Raw genomic sequence first — 18,670 nt, forward strand, 5'->3', positions numbered from 1 at the left:
GTTTTCACTAGTGATATGTGAACGTGTTATTTAGTAACCTTTAATTCCTTTCTTTAAAAATGACATTTCAGAGCTTTTTGCTTTCTCTGTGTAGAGCAAAGACCATTAAGAACACAGTCTGTGTCAATGTGGAGCTCACTGCAGAACAGTGGAAGAAAAAGTATGAGAAGGAAAAAGAGAAAAACAAGACTCTGCGTAACACCATACAGTGGCTGGAAAATGAGCTCAACAGATGGAGGAATGGTGAGATGCAGTTTTATTATTATTCTGCAAACTTTAGGCAAGACAACACACACTGAGTTAGTGTTCAGGCTACCAGAAATAGCTAAGAGCACTATTTGAGGCAGTAATAAGGATGTTAAAGCTATGGGAGTGAGTCAGCTTTGGAGCATGATTTTTTTCACTTTATTGCAACTGAAATAACTTCTAATAATCGTGTTATGACAAAAATGTCTGAAAGTGTATTCCTGTTAGATTGTTCAACACTTAGTTTTCTAGCAGGCTAGAGTTACTTACATTGTAAAAAAAATTAATTTGGGGGACAAAAAACTGATATTATTTGTAAGTGCAGAAACTAAGTAAAATGTTTCCCCTGTTTTGGTTTTGTGATTCAAAACAATATTACAAGATCTGCCCTCATTTAAAACTCAAAACATGTGACTAGGCAAAAAACCCACACAAACCCCAAAGTTGCTGACAGTACCAAATATGTGCCTGTTAATTCTTCCTGAATGATTAACTTCTTATCAGTTCAAGTTGCTGGCAAAATGCAGGCTAATAGTGAAGCCATAAATTCAAGAAAAGAGAACATAGGTCATGCAGATATACTTTGGAGTTTTGCAGCTGTAGGAAGGTGATTTTGAAATCTGACAAGTGCACCACATCCTGATAAAAATCTAAAAAAAATGGGTTTGCTGAAATAGGTTTGGTAGGAAGTAGGGGGGTTTTTTGTTTGTTTTTGTTGGGTTTTTTTTATTGTTTCATAGAGTTGGTATGAGGCCACACCTGAAATGTAAATATTCTGAAAGAACTATACTTAACATGAGATACTGGACTGTTGGAAAGAGCCTATACCTTCCAAGGACTGCATGAAATGTTTTGAATAAAGCACTAAGAAATTTAGTTTCATTTACTAGAGAAGTGCCTTGGCATGTTCTGTCTTCTTCTCTGTGAAATTAGTGTTCTCATCAGAAAAATCTTTATGAACATAAAAGTGTAACTGAAAAGATTTTACATTAGAAGCAGAGCAATGTAAAAGTAAATGTGGCTACCTAGTAAAACAGTGCCAAGGGAGACAGAGAGTTTTGTGTCTTCTGGGAAAGTTAGGTGACTTTCTAGAAGATAAGGTTTGATGTGTAGTTTGGAGCTCATAGCAGAGTAACTGGGTGAAATATGATGTTTTGTAGTAAGCAGGAAATAGTTTGGATGATCTAGTGGGGTTTTTTTTGTTTGTTTGGGGTTTTTTTACCAAATAATCAGCTGAACTCAGTTGCTTATTAACTGTGTAAAACTGTTAGTAGGAAATATGGAATACTTCTCAAGGGTAATTTTTTGGGAAATATGTCATGACTAACTGTACTAAAATTAAGTTTACTTTTAAGGGGAGACTGTACCAGTTGATGAACAGTTTGACAAGGAGAAGGCCAACTTAGAAGCTTTTGCAGTGGACAAGGATATTACTGTTATTAATGATAAACCAGCTACCACAATTGGAGTAACTGGCAATTTCACTGATGCTGAGAGAAGGAAATGTGAGGAAGAAATTGCCAAGCTTTACAAACAACTGGATGACAAGGTATGCCATTCTTTCTTAATGTAAGATCTCTTGAAAATATGTCTTGAACTATATTATTGTATAATGTATCTTCATCATTCTCAGGAGGAGAAGCCAAGGGGCAGGTACAGATCTCTTCACTCTTGTGACCTGAGGGAATGGCCTGAAGTTGTGTCAGGGGAGGTTTAGGTTGGATATTAGAAAAGGTCCTTCATCAGAGGGAGGTTGAGCACTGAAACAGGGTCCCCCATGAAGTGGTCACAACACCAAACCTGATGGAGTTCCAGAAGCCTTTGGACAATGCTCTTGGGCACAGGGGGTGACTCTCAGGGGGTCCTGTACAGGGCTGAGACTTGGGCTTGATGATCCTGATGGGTCTCTTCCAGCTCAGCTTATTCTGTGATTCTGTGTTTAATTTGCCAGTATTCATTTGTTAGCTCAGCTTGTTTAAGTATTTGCTGAGAGTACTTCTGCTTAATTCTGATTAAGAGAAATCAGAGTTGCCTTTTCTGGTGCTAAAGGAGTATTGTTTGTTAGCTGGAGAGCAATGGCTGTGGGAAAATGAGTAATTTGAAGACAAAATTTTTTTCTTTTCATGTTTCGGATATTTTATTTGAAATAAAAAATCTCAAATGTAAGCAGTAGTACTGTGTTCGAATAAAGAAAATATTTTAATTAACAATTAATTGTTCCTTAGAACAACTTGGAGAAGGCTTGCAAAAGCACAGGTATAAGACTTTTGTTTCTGAAGCATGGTGTATTGCACATACATGCCAGGTTAAGAGCCTAATGAATCAACCAGTTAAAAGAATTCTTTTTTACTTTTACTGCTTTTTGTGTAATTATCTTGGAACAGAGAAGAGTTAGATACATAATGTCTGCTGTCTTGTAGATTAGTTTTTTGAGTGGTATTTATCAGTTTAATGAACACAGTCTTATTTCAACTACAGGATGAAGAAATTAATCAGCAGAGTCAACTAGTAGAAAAACTGAAGACACAAATGTTGGATCAGGAAGAGGTGAGTTTTGCTCTTGCATCTATATTTTATTTTCATTGTCTTTCCATTAAAGAAATTGGTGGTATTTGGAATAGGTCACAGTTTATGAACAGGGAGTAGAATGAAAGCTTACTGCTGCACAACAGTTCTCTTTTATGCCTTATCTAAATGCTTTGCCTGTTCTTTCCTCCCACCTACACTGTGCTGATGGCCAAACTTAAACCAGCTTTACTTGGATCTTAAATATCCATGAAGATTGAAAAATTTGAAGTATTTAATTCAAAGACAGTTGTCTTCCCTATGCAGAGTTAGCAGGTTGTCAAAACTGAAGGTAACTTGATTTAATGTAAGAAATCTGTTCTAAGGTTTCCTTCTGGTCAGTTGCTGTACAGAGAGAGAAGGGAGAGGAGGGAAATGTATAGGCCCATAATGAAAAAGGAAGCATCTATGTGTTAATTCACACCATACTTGCTAGAATATTCAAATTATTTGTATGCACATGGAGCTACTGTTTAATCCAATTTAAATAAATAAATCTGCTTTTTTAGCAATTGTACCCTTTGTCTAGTTATTCTTCAGCAGCTAACAGTGTTAAAATGCTGAAGTTTAGTCCCTGGACTATTGAGAATTCCAGACTCATGAGTAGTGTTCAGTGGCTTTTTTGAGAACTTGAGAATATTCCGTGTGCATTTCTGGTTGCTACTCCTATATGTCTTCACTTGTAATCACTTCCATTTGTAGGATAATTAAAAACTTAAAGAACTGTGAATATAGGTGGTGAATTTAGTTTTTCATTATATTCTGTTCTTGGTATCCTTATTGCATGAAGCTAGTCACTAGGAATGTAGAATGTAGTGTAGTTAAGAGCAGCTGAAAGCATTAATAAAATTCAAGGTATGTGTGGAGTTTTCTTAATGATTATTTATTGTATTTTTATTAAACCTCTGTCCATGTTGCAGCTTCTGGCATCAACCAGACGGGACCAAGACAACCTGCAAGCAGAGTTGAATCGTCTTCAGGCTGAAAATGATGCTTCTAAAGAGGAAGTGAAAGAGGTGCTACAAGCCCTTGAAGAATTAGCTGTCAACTATGATCAGAAGTCTCAGGAAGTAGAAGATAAGGCAAAGGAATATGAACTGCTTAGTGATGAACTCAATCAAAAATCGGTATGAATTTGGGATAAGAAATTACTGACAATCTTCAGTGTGACTTTCTTGCCTTACTTGTGTTTTTTTAAAGTCATTTGAAAATGTTTCACAAGGGAAAATGAGATCCTAAGTCTAAAACTTACTTCATTTTTGCAGAGAATGATTATCTAAAACCTGTAAGCTTAAGAAAAATTGTATGGTGATTATTGACCTTGATAGTGCCTGTCTTTTTAGTGCCTGTGGCATTTTACTACCTGCAGAGTGTTCACAAATATCCTAGGTGTCAAAACTTAACACTTTCATTACATCATGCTGGTTTTGTTTGTCTTTCTGGTGCAGTTGGGAAACTCCTGACTTAAGAATCTGCTTTTTCCAATCTTGAAGTTGCAGTGAGCATGCTGCAGTTTCTCTTGGAAGGAATGTGTATTTGCCTGCTGTGTGTTTGGAATGTGAGATAACTTACTTTGATGCCTTCAAAAATGAGCAGTTTGGTTTACTTTCTGAAAGGAGTAGATGGGGATGTATTCCACAAGATACCCTTTTAAAATACAGATGCAGCATCAGTCTCACAGGCTACTGTGCACATCCCTACAGCCCTGAACTGACATCCTCCTTACATTTCTGAACTGGCAGTTTTGGTAGCCAGTTATTTGGCAGACCTCAGTCAGTTTTATGTTAAGCAGTTAATACTCTACCTACTGTCCTAAAATCCTAAGTAATGGAAAGGATCAGCATGTTTGCTGGTATTGCAGACATGACAATATCCATGACACAAGTTTCACTCTTCTCTGTTACTGAAGATAAGAGGGTCTGAGTCTTCTAGTGGCTGTGTCTTCCAATTTTCAGTTAGTAAGATTTGACTTGGGAGAGCACTGGTGATGTAACTGAAGTTCACAAGATCATGAAACTTCTTTTTAATCTTCTGAGTGTTCTGAACTGGTAACTTACATCACTTAAAGATTGGCCAAAAGTCAGAGAATTATGGAAGTCAGAGTCTTATGAGCAGCATTTAAAGTCTTTTGGGGTAGGCATGCTCTGTGTGTATGATTCTGAAGTGTATGGTTTGTTTTTTGATGTGGTTTTTTTTTCTTGTTTGCTTTATTGATGTAGTTTTTAGTTATAGGTACTGATTCTAGATATTATAACTAACATCCAGTAAGTGTCATGAATAACTCAATCTGCAAGAAAGCAACTGTTCAGAGGTGTCATAAACTGAAGACATCCCAATCTGACACTGCTAACCCATGCAGTAACCATCCTTTGGCATCTCTGCCTCAGATGCAGACTAATAGCAGACTCTTGAGCGTGCAAGCTGCTGAGCTGCACCCACTACAACCACAGCAGCTCAAACCAGCTGAAAAAGTGCTCAAGAATAAAAGTTGTGCTTATGAAATATCAGTACAGGAAGAGTATTCTCATTTTTTGATTTGCAAGTAGGAAAGAGTTAAGAGCTCTGCAGATAGAGGTGAAATTGTTTTAATTTACCAAAATATGGTGGAAGGTGTTGGACTTGCTGTCCATTTACTCTTTTTCTATTTTCTATACATGTGATTCCCTGCAATATTTAATTGTATATAACTCTAAATGCTGTTTAACAGTGTTAACACTAATTTTGCTGCAGAATTTTAAGATTTTGTGAGTTGAAGGTCTCTGTCCCCAGTAGTTAGCTCTTTCAGAAGAAATGCTGGTTCTCTGTAAATAGTATGACACTAGTTCCAAGAACAAGAGTGTGTTTTGCTAATCAAAGGTAACTTCTTTTACTATAGGTCACTTTAGCCAGTATAGATGCAGAGCTTCAGAAACTTAAAGAAATGACCAACCATCAGAAGAAACGAGCAACAGAAATGATGGCCTCCTTACTAAAAGACCTTGCAGAGATTGGAATTGCAGTAGGAAATAATGATGTCAAGGTAAGAGTTAATCACTGCTGTTTTCAGTGCCATGTATTAAACACATGCATTGTGGATAGGTGGGGACATTTTCTTAGTATGGTAAAAATTACTACCATAGGAAGCTTCATCTATATTAATAATTTGGACATAAGCTTCTCCATTGCTTGTATTGTGACTTAATCAGGTCCCAGACAGAATTTGATTATGCACAGACAAGGAAGAGCATGCATGATTTTTTTCTGAAGCAGTGTTCTCATTCCTGTTACCAAACTGCTGTATGAAGTGGTCTTAATCAACAGCATTGTCTTGGAAATCTAGTACTGACTTACAGTGACAATCAGGATGATACTTACATTAAAGACAGCATGAGGACATGAAATAAAAGTCTAGAAGATGGCTGTAGGGCAAGAATGACTTGCAGTAAGTCATTCTGAGCAGTATTAGAAATAAATTGTGAATTGCATTTACTTCTTCAAGCAACTCATTGTCTTTGTACAAACTTCTCAATAATCAATCAGAAAACTTAAATACCAAAATGTAAGTTTGGTTTTTTTTTGTTTTTCTCTTAAGTTCCGTGGCTGTCAGTTGAGGCTGGGGATGTGTCCTGGCCATTAAGATGCTCCAGTGCACTGTTAGTTCACTTCTGTTATGTGAGCTTTCTAAATGTGCTATTCCACCCTTTTCAGCAGCCTGAGGGAACTGGCATGATAGATGAGGAATTCACAGTTGCAAGGCTGTACATTAGCAAAATGAAATCAGAAGTGAAAACAATGGTGAAACGTTGCAAACAGTTAGAAGGCACACAAGCTGAAAGCAATAAGAAAATGGAAGAAAATGAAAAGGAGTTGGCTGCCTGCCAGCTCCGGATCTCACAGGTAAATATTTCTCTACAGTGCAGTGTTCTTTATAAATTAAATTCATTAACCTATTAGGAGAAAAAAAAAAGTTGCAGGGTTTTTTTGGCACCTAACAAAGCACACTGAGTGAACAGCCATAAGACTCAGCTGTTTCCTTAGTACTGTCATCAGATTGGATGCTTCTAAGTAATTCTGCATGGCAGGAAGTCAGAATTCCTGCAATTTATCTGTAGCCTGCTAATGCTTTTGTAGCACTTGTATTAAATACTAGAGCCTGTGTGTTCTCCATCACAGGATTCTTTACAAATACAAGTCTTACAGAAGCAGTGGCTAGTGGGCACTCTGCCTGCTAATGCTCCAGGCTGGAAGTGGGAGAGGTAATAGCAGAGTAAAATTCCAAGAGGTTTGTATAGCAGATTAAATTTATTTCTAATGTGAGAAAGGTCCTTTTAATGTGATTGTTAGAAAAGATAAGTAATGTGAATTCTAACACTTCTGAAAACTGTAATCTAGACATGCAGTTTAATATTTCTGTATATTGCTTTTCATACAGATAATCATCTCTTTTAAAATCAGGAGATGCACATTTCAGGACAATTTTCTAAATACAGTGGCCCTCTCTTGCCTCTGCTAGTATTTAACATTCAAAACATCTCCCAGCCAAAAATGTATTTCATTCCAACCCAGAATAAAGACATTGTCTTAAAGGCTGCATTACAGATCTACTTGAGTAGTCATATTCTTCTAAGAGTCTAGCTGGTGCCATTTTTGTTTTGAGATGAGGTTACTTGTTGTGTAAAAAATAAGTATGAACTGTTTATGCAGATGTAATTCCATAGTACCTAGTTCCAAAGTAAATGAATCTTTTCATTCCACAAGCATGAAGCCAAGATCAAGTCACTGACTGAATATCTTCAGAATGTGGAACAGAAAAAGAGGCAGCTGGAAGAATCTGTGGATTCCCTTAATGAAGAATTAGTTCAACTCCGAGCACAGGGTAGGACTTGCCTCCCTACACCCCACCCACCACCACCATTTTAACAATATAGTGATAAATATAAAGTGGGAATTGCTCTGTTCTGTTTAGGTTGAAAGGTAGAGCTATAGAAAGGATTTTTTGCTACTAAACATGTAGCATTAATCCATGGTAAAACATGTTTGCTGCTTGAAAGAACTGTTATTGATAGGATTAAAGGTGTTACTAATTTAATTAATTTTTGTGGTGGGAGGGGACTCTTTCCAAATTGTAAGGTGTTGGCAAGGGAAGGGAAGTCAATGCCATCATCCATTTGATTGCGTAGAGACCTGGCTGAATGGTTTTTTTGTTCTCTATCCCTTCTAGAAAAGGTCCATGAAATGGAGAAAGAGCACTTAAATAAGGTTCAAACTGCAAATGAAGTCAAGGTAAGTCAATTTCATTGCTTAAAAAAGAAGAAAACCCCAACAACCCAAATCCCCCCAGAGTGAAGCCTGCTGGTAACTCAGAGCATTTAATATATTCTGGTTTTTTCTAATAGCAAGCTGTGGAGCAGCAAATTCAGAGCCATCGTGAGACACATCAGAAACAAATCAGTAGCCTGAGAGATGAAGTTGATGCAAAGGAGAAGCTCATCACTGAGCTTCAAGAGTAAGTACTTGTCTTTATTTTAGTGGTGCCAAATGTCTCTGGACTGGGCAAGTACAGAAGCAGAATATAGTGGCAGGAAGTGGTGAGAGTTTCCTCCAGAACTGTCCTCCTGTCTTCCATTTTGTTACTGAATGGGCAAAAGTTTCAGCTGATAAAATATTTACTTTGTGTTCAGCCAAAACCAGAAGATGATGCTTGAACAGGAACGTCTGAGAGTTGAGCATGAGAAGCTGAAAGCGACTGATCAGGAGAAAAGCAGAAAACTTCATGAGCTTACGTGAGTGATAACAAAAGTGATGCATGAAACAAATGTGTGTGGGGACACTTGCTCTATAACTAGTGACATAATAGGATGCAGTGCATCATATTAGGTCACTAGTTATAGAGCATGTCACTAGTTATAGCATGCTTGTTAAGGAGGCCTTCTTGAACCTTTTTTAAAACCTTTGCACTGCTGAATACTTAAAACAGGAAGTAAAACTATGAAAGATATGAAGGCCACAACTGTTTTTTTTTTGTTGTTATGCTATGGATTGAATTAGCTTTCCAATTTGCAGCTAAGTATTGCATTCTGTAAGACTGAAGAGTCTTCTAACAATTCCCCTTACTCTTTTTGTGGTTCTTCTGTTCCCTTAATATTTTTATGGTTCTTAGGTGATTTAACTTGTTAGGTGGCTCTAATTGGTTTATTCTTAAAATTAAACAGTTGCATGCTTCATTGATTAACTAAATACAATGTGTTAGTGAATTAGAGACTCGAAACTTAGTGGAAAAGTGGAATTACATTCTACTTGCAGGTACTATCCAGTCAAACTTGAAAAGAGTTTTCAGCTTCTAGAAATCTGACCTTAAACTCCTGGAAATCTTTCTAAGTGTATCAGTTGTAACCCCTTCCTGGTGCATACAAACTTATCTTTACAGAAGCTAAAAATACATTATTCTTAAAAGTACTCTTTGAAAAGTTCTTTTTGGCTAAGTTTAAAACACACAGGGGTTTTTATCATGGTATTTGAAGTAATCAGAGGGACCTGACTCATCTGTGCTGATCACCAAGAAGCAATGCTTGCTATTTTTTTTTTTTACCTTTTTGTTTGTTTGTCCTGTTTAATTGACTAAAATTTTAACAGTACTCTGATCTTGTGATTCCATCTTATTTTGATTTATCTATCTACCACAATTATTACAAAACTTACATTAACTACAATAGGTTTTCTTGTAAGATTTGCTATACATACCACATTACTGCTTTCTATTTCAGTTTGTAGGCTCAGCTACATCTAGTACTGACCACTTTAAAGCACCTGCTGTATAGGAACATTCCTCTTCAAAAGATTTCCAAAGAAGTTCTAAAAATTGTATTCTGTGTCCTCCCCCAGACTTTTTGAATCCAGTTGTTTTCCACTGAATATCATAAATGTGCATGGCAAATGACAGATCAGGAAGAAAGCAGATTATTCACTTTAATTTTTTCCATTTGAAGTTGTAGGAGATGCCTGGAACTATTTATCCTGGAAAATGGATAGGATATTGGGATTATTTAGAATATTAGATCAAATTTATTAGATCAAATGTTTGGTCATTTAACTGTGAGCTAGTAGTGAAACTGACTGAGTGAGGAGAAATTCCAAGAGGAAAAGAAGTTTTTTTAACTACTTAACAGGAATGCTTCATTTTTTTCACTTTATATTCTAATCTCAGGTCATTAAAAAAAAAATCCACATTCCTTTCCTGTATTCTGTCATCTTGGTAACTGCACTGACTTACAGTTCTGAGAAAGAACATTTCCTGTGCAGAAAATGCTTTCACAGTAACTGGCAAGACAGCAGCTCTGTATACAGATAATCATCAGGTTCTATTCCTGTACTCTGACATTGTTGTTTATGATGCTGGTTTTGCCAATGTGTTGAGAGTGAGGTGTTAAAGAAAACAAAGAGAAAATTTTTAATCTGGCACATGATCCTTATCTCAGCTGGTCACAGCTAAGAACATTTGTAGAATAAGATCTCCCCAAATATTCACTCCAAAGTGGACTCTTAAGAGTCTTGTCTTTTACTATTCTAGAAACTTTTACAATTTATGCATCTGAATGTACTTGTTTGTATTCCATATTAGAAGTACATCCCTCTTTTCCTTTTGCAACTCCCCCAATCCCACCACCCCCATGCCATACAGATTTCTGAGTGTCATCTGTTGGTTCCATCTTTAATTTAAGACTTCAGCCAAAATACTTTTTTCATTTGTACCATAGAGTGTTAATTACTCTAGTCCTCTAAAAGAAAATTTCTGAATTTTCTAGGATATTTCAGGAACAATTTATTCTCTTTTAGGGTTATGCAGGACAGACGGGAACAAGCGAGGCAAGATTTAAAGGGTTTGGAAGAGACTGTGGTAAGTAGTCAGAATATATTCCAAAGCAAATGTCAATATTTGTCTTTTTTTTTTTTTTTTTTTTTTTTTGTTTCAGAGTTTGTTTGGGTTGTGTTAATTTCTTGTCCTTTATTGTAGGCAAAAGAACTTCAGACTCTTCACAATCTTCGGAAGCTGTTTGTTCAAGATTTGGCTACTAGAGTGAAAAAGGTAATGTGGTGCTGTAGCTAAACTTGTTGTTTCTGGGAATGCTGCATGAATTTCAGTTTAGAATGTTTATTTGGTTTAATTTTTATGGCTGTGGAAGTTCAGATTTGTTCTCAGCCTCCTGTCTCCCTCCCCCTGCAGAGTGCTGAGATCGACTCAGATGATACAGGAGGCAGTGCTGCACAGAAACAGAAGATTTCCTTCCTTGAGAATAATCTTGAACAGCTTACAAAGGTTCACAAGCAGGTACAGTGAGACTTCATTTCAAATTTTAATGAAACTACTCCAGATCCATTATTACAGAAGCAACTGTCTATTGGTAATAAAATAGGTAAATACTTCTACATCTTAAGTGTGTCTCTTGATACAGGAAAACTTCAGTCTATTATTTTGTAACATAAATTAATTAGCTGTTTTAAGTACATGTGGGTGTATAATAAAATAGCTGCATTTAAACAGAAGGGGATCCAGGTTTGTGTTTAGACTGCATATATGAGTCTGAGGGCTGCTTGCCTGTCTCAGATGTAAGAGGTGTCTCTGTGGGTAGCAGGTTCTTCCACAGTAACTGATTTTGCAAATGACAGTCTCAATGCCACTGACCTCCACAGATTTACTAAAAGCCTAAGCAAAGTTAATGTAGTAAAGCTACTGCTTTGCCTCTTTAGGGGTGAGGAGAGTATTTGGTTATCTCTCCCTATGAAGGGAGATTGCACAAAAATAAACACTTCTGGTTTTGTAGCTGGTACGTGATAATGCTGATCTGCGCTGCGAACTTCCTAAACTGGAGAAGCGACTCAGAGCTACGGCTGAAAGGGTTAAAGCTTTGGAGTCTGCCCTGAAGGAGGCCAAAGAGAACGCTTCTCGTGATCGCAAGCGCTACCAGCAAGAAGTAGATCGTATAAAGGAAGCTGTGAGATCCAAGAATATGGCCAGAAGAGGACATTCGGCACAAATTGGTGAGTGAAGAATCCCCTGCCCCAAAGCTTCATCTCTCCTACCTTTTTTTTTGTTTTGTTTTTGTGTATATGTGATCTTTCAGCCCTCATTGAAACTGCACATATCAATGTGATCTATTTTCTGCTGTGAGTTATATTTTGGTTAACAGACTGTATGTGGAGGGGATACTTTATGGTTGTTTGCCTTTTTATTTATTTTATTTGGCTTTGGAAAATGCTTACCAACCTAGATTTCTAGCCTGAATATGTTATATTTCCCAGAGGAAACAGTACACTGCATGTGAGTCTTATTAATCTCTTAGATGATTCCAATTCCATTCCAATTTCTAAGACTAAATAGGTATTTCAAGGAAACAAGAAAGATTAAGCCATCACCTTCAACAACAATATCAACAAAATTGACCTGATCTTAAGGGGCGGAGGAGCAGACAGAAGCCCACAATATCCAAAGATCCTTAATTACCTTTTCAGTTCTTTGTTCCAAAATGTAGAGTATCCACAGCCCTCTCTAGGGGAAAATAACAGAAAAATGGGTGGGAGGGTGGAGGCAGAATAGTCATATTCCTTTGCTCTTCCACCTGCTGTTACTCTGCCAAGTGCTGAGGATGGAGAAAGTGTGTGACCTGTGGAGAACTTAACTGTGCACATTACACTACAGCTGTAGAACTGAAACACTTCAGTCAGCAATACACTTCTCTTAATTGTTAATGTCACTAAAATGAATGTTGCAATTTAAATTTTACTCATATTCTGCAGGTCTGCAAAGAGCTGTTGCAAAATAGTTAAAATTTTTTGGTCACATGCAGTGACAGCTTGCAGACGGGTGCTTTTGTGTCTTAATTTTCTCTCAAATGGTCTCCAAGAAAACAACAATTCTCTGATGAGCTCACCTGAGGTACACAGCCTCTTGTGATTAAATGTCTAGATGAACTAGTCATGTCTTCCTGGAGATCAGTTTCCTATAAGGCAGTAATTGAGAAGTGTTTCTCTGCTGCAGCTGCTGCCTGTAGGTTCTTTTTTGCCTGCTGAAATTTTAAGTGCTTCTCTTTAATATTACAGAACTTTGTGAAGTCATACACATACATTATGTGTGTTGTGTTAAGAGCTAAGTGCAAAACTGATAGAAAATACAGTTTATTAAGTGTATGCAGCTAATGAACAACCTGTCAGAACTGCTGGATTTTTACTTTGGCTATAGAGCAAGTTTTATTTTTGTGTGGTGGTAGGTTGATGAAGCAGTGTTATCTGTGGAGTATTGGTACACAGAACCACCTGCAGAGAGAGAAACTAGTGACTTTATCAATAAGTAGATGTGGGAAGGACAGCAAGTATGATTCCTTACTGATACATAACTTCAGGAAGCTGTCTTAGTGTTGTGTCTTATTTGAATTCTTATTGCCAAAAAAAAGGATTCATAGAAGGTAATGCATTAGGTGGCATAGATAATTCTTGTGAAGATAATCCTTATCAGAAGCTTTGCAACTTTAACAGGGAACAATAAAAGCAAAACCTTGTCTATTCTCCAGGGTTTGTTGTAGTTGACACTAATCTGTTATGTTCTCACAATGCCATCCTCTAAACTCGTTTTCTTATTCCAAGTGCATTCAGTTGTGACTATGGCATTTGGCTAATGATATCAGTAAATTTGAATAATCCAAGGTACTGTTGTGTGTATATTTGTAAGTCCCATTTCTTGTCGTGCAGCTAAGCCTATCCGCCCTGGCCAGCATCCAGCAGCTTCTCCAACTCATCCAAGTGCAATTCGCGGTGGAGGTGCGTTCACTCAGAACAGCCAGCCAGTTGTGCTGCGCGGAGGCGGACGGCAAGACAAAGTGTAAGTTTGTCTTGTAGCTTTTTTAAAATGTGTGATCAAACTACTTTGTGTTAGGTTTATTACAGTTCATTCTGTGGCATAAAGCCACTCAAATAGTCAGATTAATAGTCAGTCTCCTTTTTAGAGAATTTTAGAGCCAGTGGGATGGTATAATGTACACCTGACTAAAGATGCTGCTGCTTTTCTTCTTAAGTGTGTTTGCTGTAAAATGGTAGTTCTGATGGTGTTCTGCAGGAGTAGAACAAAATGTGGAAACAATCTGTTGGAGATGGTTACCAGTCAAAGACAGTAGCCACTGTTTGAGAAAGGATTGGATATTTTCAATTCTTTTGGCTTGCTAGTATCTTTTTAAATATGGTTTTCTTCAGGAAAATATTTGATGGTGAAATAAAATTTACTATATTTTTCATGTTATTTATTTTCTCTAATCTCCAAAGTAATTACATGTTGCATGGTATTTAATATGTTTAAGTTGCTTTACTGAATCATCTCTCTTTTTAATTAAAATCTGCTTCATAGTTGGTTGTCTATTGTTCACCTAACAGTAATGCTATACTTTATATTCCCTGTCGTCATCTTTACTTTTGAATGTGTCTATAAATGTCTTGTAGACATTCCCTTAGTTACTTATCTGCACCTTCAGTTTGAAATACATCTAAAATGGGGTGAGGTGCTTGAAATCTGGGTGCTCCTCTTCTGAAGGGCTCCAGAACAGCTTATGTCAATCTTGTTTCTGTTTGTTTGTTTTCATTAGCTGATTGACTTTTCCAGGCTTTCTCTCCAATTCAGAGAAAACTGGGCTGTAGTACTAGTCAAGGTACCTGGTTCTGTTCAGAAATGTCTCTTAGTGAATTAGAGGTTAAACTGATGGGTGCTTCAGCCTTGAATAACGTTTGCCTTGAATGACCAAGGAGTTGCCACTACCCAGGAATAGCAGCAACAGTCGTGGGAAATGGAGCTGGGCTCTAAGTGGTTTCTGTCTGTAATGTTTACTCCATTATTGCAGTCCAAATTGCATACCTAGTCAGTTTGTGGTGCTGAAAAATCGTTGGTAGCAGACAGCATTGCTTAAATGCTTTGTGTGCTGTGTGATTTCCTATTTTAAAGTGGTTTTTTTATTAGCACTTATCTGAGTGGTTTAAGAACTGGGCTCTTAAAGGCCATGTAAATAGTGATATGGTCTACTGTAAATGCAAATAACTTTGCTTTTTTGTCTTAACTCTGTGATTTTTTTCTTTTTTTCATTTACAGTTGCTGAAAAGTAAATGCAGCATGAGGAGGATTGGATATTGTGTAGAGGGAGTCATTCCATGACAATAATCTCTCCTTTTGGGGACTGTAGGATTATTTTTTGAAAATTGTATAAATTATACCTGGCCTGTACAGCTCTTCCCCCTTCTACAAATTCTGCTAACTGATTCCCAAAAAAAACCAACTAGAGTGCAATTTTGGCGTCTTGAAAAATGACATGTTACTTAAAGTGTAGCTCTGCTTATTACACAGTTTGTCTTTCATGTCTTAAATTTAGTCTGCACTGTGCCAAGCTGAATGTACGTTGACAAAAATCTTAGTTCAAATTTTCTAGCTTAATTTGTGTACATCTTATTGTCTTAGAGAATGTGCAACAGTGTTTAAGTATACTTTCATTTTTACCACTTCACATAACACTACATGTCCCACTGAATTAGGGCGGCACTCTCATTACAGTGTTCTTTTGGAATGCTGCATTGAGCGTTGGAGCTGACTGTGTTTGGACAGTGCGAGGATCCTGAAGTGCTGACACGGCTGCCTCGAGGCACCGCCGACCTTAAGAGTTGGGCGAGAACAGGGCTCTGTAACTGTTACCTCACCCAGTGCCCGGCCATAGGGTGACTTAGAGTTAAATACTGTACAGAAATAAGAGCAAACCTGAGTTTACAACAAAGACTTTGGCAATGGATTATCCCATCTGTCCTGTTCCTGGTTCTGCACACAGTACGGTCTGGTGGAGTGAAAACATTCTGCTTCATTCTGATGGGCCTGTCTGGCCATTTGTCTGTATCTGTGACGGTTCACTTTCACTATTTTGTAATAGTGAAATGAAGGCAATCTAAACTGTAACTTTATATTCCACTGCATACAGTACTGGAATTTTTGACTAAAATTTTAATTTTCAATTTAAAAAGCCTTTTTCAGCAACAGGCCAATGAATTCAGATACATAAATAAAAGACACAACTTTTTAAAACTGATGTATCCAGAAATGCCAGAGGCATGTGTTTAAAATAACAATAAAATAAAGTGCTACCCTGAATTGTATTTGTAATTCATTTGTAAGTAGGTATATGAAATGTCCAAAGTAGTAGTTGTTGAATATTTTTTCTTCTCTTTGCAATAAAGTCCTGTAAAGTGGCTAACAAAACAAAACGTGGGGTTTTGATTTTTCTGTTTTGTTTTGTTTGTTTGTTTTGAGCTCTGGTACTCTCACTGAGCTGAATCCAGGGTTTAAAGTTTTATAGTATAATTTACTTAACTTATTCATAGGGTTTAGCCACTATAATTTTTAGGACAGCCTTCTTCTGTATAGAAACTAGCTAGTTACCAGGTCTTTAAGAAAGAAGAAACTTAGTGTTGCTGGAAGAATTCAATGAGTTTCAGACCTGGTTGATAAAACTTTTTGTTCTGGCTTGAGTTTTTTGCTGGGTATTCAGTTACTGTGGAAACAGTAGAAACTCTGTGACTGTTCAGACAGCAAATCACTTTCAATTTTTATATTTTAAAATAGGCAAAATATTTATATTATGATGGAGTATAGTCAAATTTTAGACTTTGAACCACTTTTTTTCTATATCTACAGTAGTCTGAATTTTTAGTAGTTTGATTTTTAAAGGTTGAGTGTATCAGTTGGAAATCCCACTATTTTGGAGTTCTCAGCTTTTAAGACAGTTTTCTTCACTAAAGCCACCGAACACTCCGAACTTGTAGTTGTTTTAGAGCACAGTTGAAGGCAGCATAATGAGGGAAAAAAATAAAGAAACAACATATTTTGAATTAAATTTCTCATCATGGAATCAGCACTGTCCATCATCTTTCTCAATGTTAACTACAGGTTTTCAGGCCTTCATTTGTCAATGTGCAATCATAAAAACAAAACAACACACTCAAATGAAGCAGGATTTTTTCTCATGCCTGTGAATGGGGGTTTCATTCCTGTAGGTAATTGTCATGGGTTTTGGTGCTGAAAATTGCTGTGTTTAAAAAATTAGATTAAATAGGAACTAGTGTGTAGCTCAGTGTACATCACCTTTTTATATTTAAACTTTTTTTTTATTTTAAACCTTTTATGAAGTTTACCAAGAACTGCCTCTTAAAATGTAAAAAATGAAAAAAACCATACAACTTTCTGTGCTTTCTGGTTTGGCTGTCATAGGTCAGCCAGACAGGACAATTACTGTATTTTGTAAATGAAAGTATTCAATCTATACAGGGAATGTTCAACACTGCTATTTCGACTTGCAGTTTTTGAGTGGTTCTTATTTTTATGTTCCTCTAGATCATATTTTTAAAAGATGGTTTAGGATAGGAACTTGGTGAAATAATATTTATTTCTGGTGAACAACTAAATTATTTACATAACTTAAATGCTGACTCACTACTGTGTGTAACTCTAAATTTGACATGAGGACAAGTCTACCTGTGGAATCTGATTTAACTTCAGTACACTTAAGATGCATTAAAACAATTGGTTTGGGGAAGACGCCATATAGTTTTAACTTACCTGCATGCTGTAAATGTATTTGTGTTTAAATAAAGAGGAGAAAAATCTTTGAACTTTTGTGCATTTATTCCATTTATTATCTCTATAGTATGTGGTGATGCAACAATCTTTTCCAGGTGTGTTGTGTTGTGCTTGGGGCTCTCCTGACTGTGGTGTCGCTTGTCTGTATGGTGGTGCTCAAAGCTCTCTTTTTATCCACATGCTTGGATAGTTGTTTCCAGAATCCATGTAAACTTGGTTGGAAAGGAATTACCATGAGTTATCACTTGCTTTGTGAGCCTCTCTTTTCTTAAACTTGGTGTCTGCTGATTTGGTGACCCCCCATTCTGGTTGAGACAGATTAATCAATTTCCAGTATTTCTGTGCCGTCTAGACTTTTGTAGGCTTCCTTTCCTTTCCAGGGACTCATTTTCCTTTACCAGTATCTGTAATAGCTGATTCTGCTTTTTCTTAGTGCTATTGAACTGATGTTTTTTATGGAGCAGTGTGGTTATGCAAGGCTGCACACGACTTCTGGATAATTTCCACAGAAAAAAAATTTAGCTCGATGTATAGCTTTGATCTATAAATGTATATAAAAAGCAGAAAGGAGGTAATGATTTAAGTCTGCCTGTACAGTTACTGTAAAAGCAAAGATCTCAGGAGGAAGAAATTGCATCTGTAAAACTGTTGAGCAGTGAGCTGATCTAGACTGTAAAATATTTCCTAGTGTGCCCTGTTAACAGAAGATGGCTCAGTCACAGAGCTCCCTTTTGAATAAATCTCTGAATCTGCTAGGGGATGATCAACTCAGACCTCTTTAATTGCAGACAACCACTAAGGGTTGCTCAGAAAGGAAAGGAAATCTTTCACTCTGAAGTTTCTTATGAGCAATGGAATGGTCCAAAATCACTTTCGAAAGTGAGCAAAAAATATGACTCTGCCAGGGAAAAACTGTGTTTACCTGCACTGTCAAACTGGTAAGGAGTTCATTGGCTGGCCTCGGTCCTTCCCCCTTGAATGCACCGAGGAGTTGTAACACCCGTTTAGGAAGTGTCAAAATGAATCACTGTTTAACGTGCTATGTGCAAAACTGCCGCTTAAGTACGTATTAAGGAAATAAATGACGAAGGAAACACCTCTGGAAGATGATCACTGTGAACTGATGGGTACGTCAGAGTTTTTGCCTGGGGAGTTTTGAGCTCATTTCTTTTGCCTTGGGAGTTTTGAGCTCCTGAGTCTTCCTGAACGCGGCACGGGGCTGTTCATTGTTTT

At 37.0% G+C, this 18,670-nt stretch overlaps 1 protein-coding gene across 2 annotated transcripts in view; it reads left to right on the plus strand.

The window, feature by feature from the left end:
* KIF5B (kinesin family member 5B) overlaps positions 1-17,469 on the plus strand; it is a 33,336-nt gene extending 15,867 nt beyond the window's left edge. Inside the window, exons 11-26 of one of the 2 annotated variants that reach the window (XM_071428699.1) lie at positions 95-243; positions 1,602-1,795; positions 2,725-2,793; positions 3,732-3,938; positions 5,687-5,830; positions 6,502-6,687; positions 7,549-7,666; positions 8,012-8,073; positions 8,187-8,296; positions 8,472-8,573; positions 10,624-10,684; positions 10,802-10,873; positions 11,012-11,116; positions 11,610-11,826; positions 13,531-13,660; positions 14,912-17,469. In XM_071428699.1, coding sequence (XP_071284800.1) covers positions 95-243; positions 1,602-1,795; positions 2,725-2,793; positions 3,732-3,938; positions 5,687-5,830; positions 6,502-6,687; positions 7,549-7,666; positions 8,012-8,073; positions 8,187-8,296; positions 8,472-8,573; positions 10,624-10,684; positions 10,802-10,873; positions 11,012-11,116; positions 11,610-11,826; positions 13,531-13,660; positions 14,912-14,918 — 1,933 coding nt within the window. In that variant the 3' untranslated portion in view covers positions 14,919-17,469. Of the gene's footprint in view, positions 1-94; positions 244-1,601; positions 1,796-2,724; positions 2,794-3,731; positions 3,939-5,686; positions 5,831-6,498; positions 6,688-7,548; positions 7,667-8,011; positions 8,074-8,186; positions 8,297-8,471; positions 8,574-10,623; positions 10,685-10,801; positions 10,874-11,011; positions 11,117-11,609; positions 11,827-13,530; positions 13,661-14,911 lie in introns of both variants that reach the window. The other variant, XM_071428698.1, reaches the window with a different exon arrangement.
* The last annotated feature ends 1,201 nt before the right edge of the window (positions 17,470-18,670 follow it).

The sequence above is a fragment of the Agelaius tricolor genome, unplaced genomic scaffold (assembly GCF_023055355.1).
Source record: "Agelaius tricolor isolate 1412-34295 unplaced genomic scaffold, bAgeTri1.0.p SCAF_6, whole genome shotgun sequence".
Lineage (NCBI taxonomy): Eukaryota > Metazoa > Chordata > Aves > Passeriformes > Icteridae > Agelaius > Agelaius tricolor.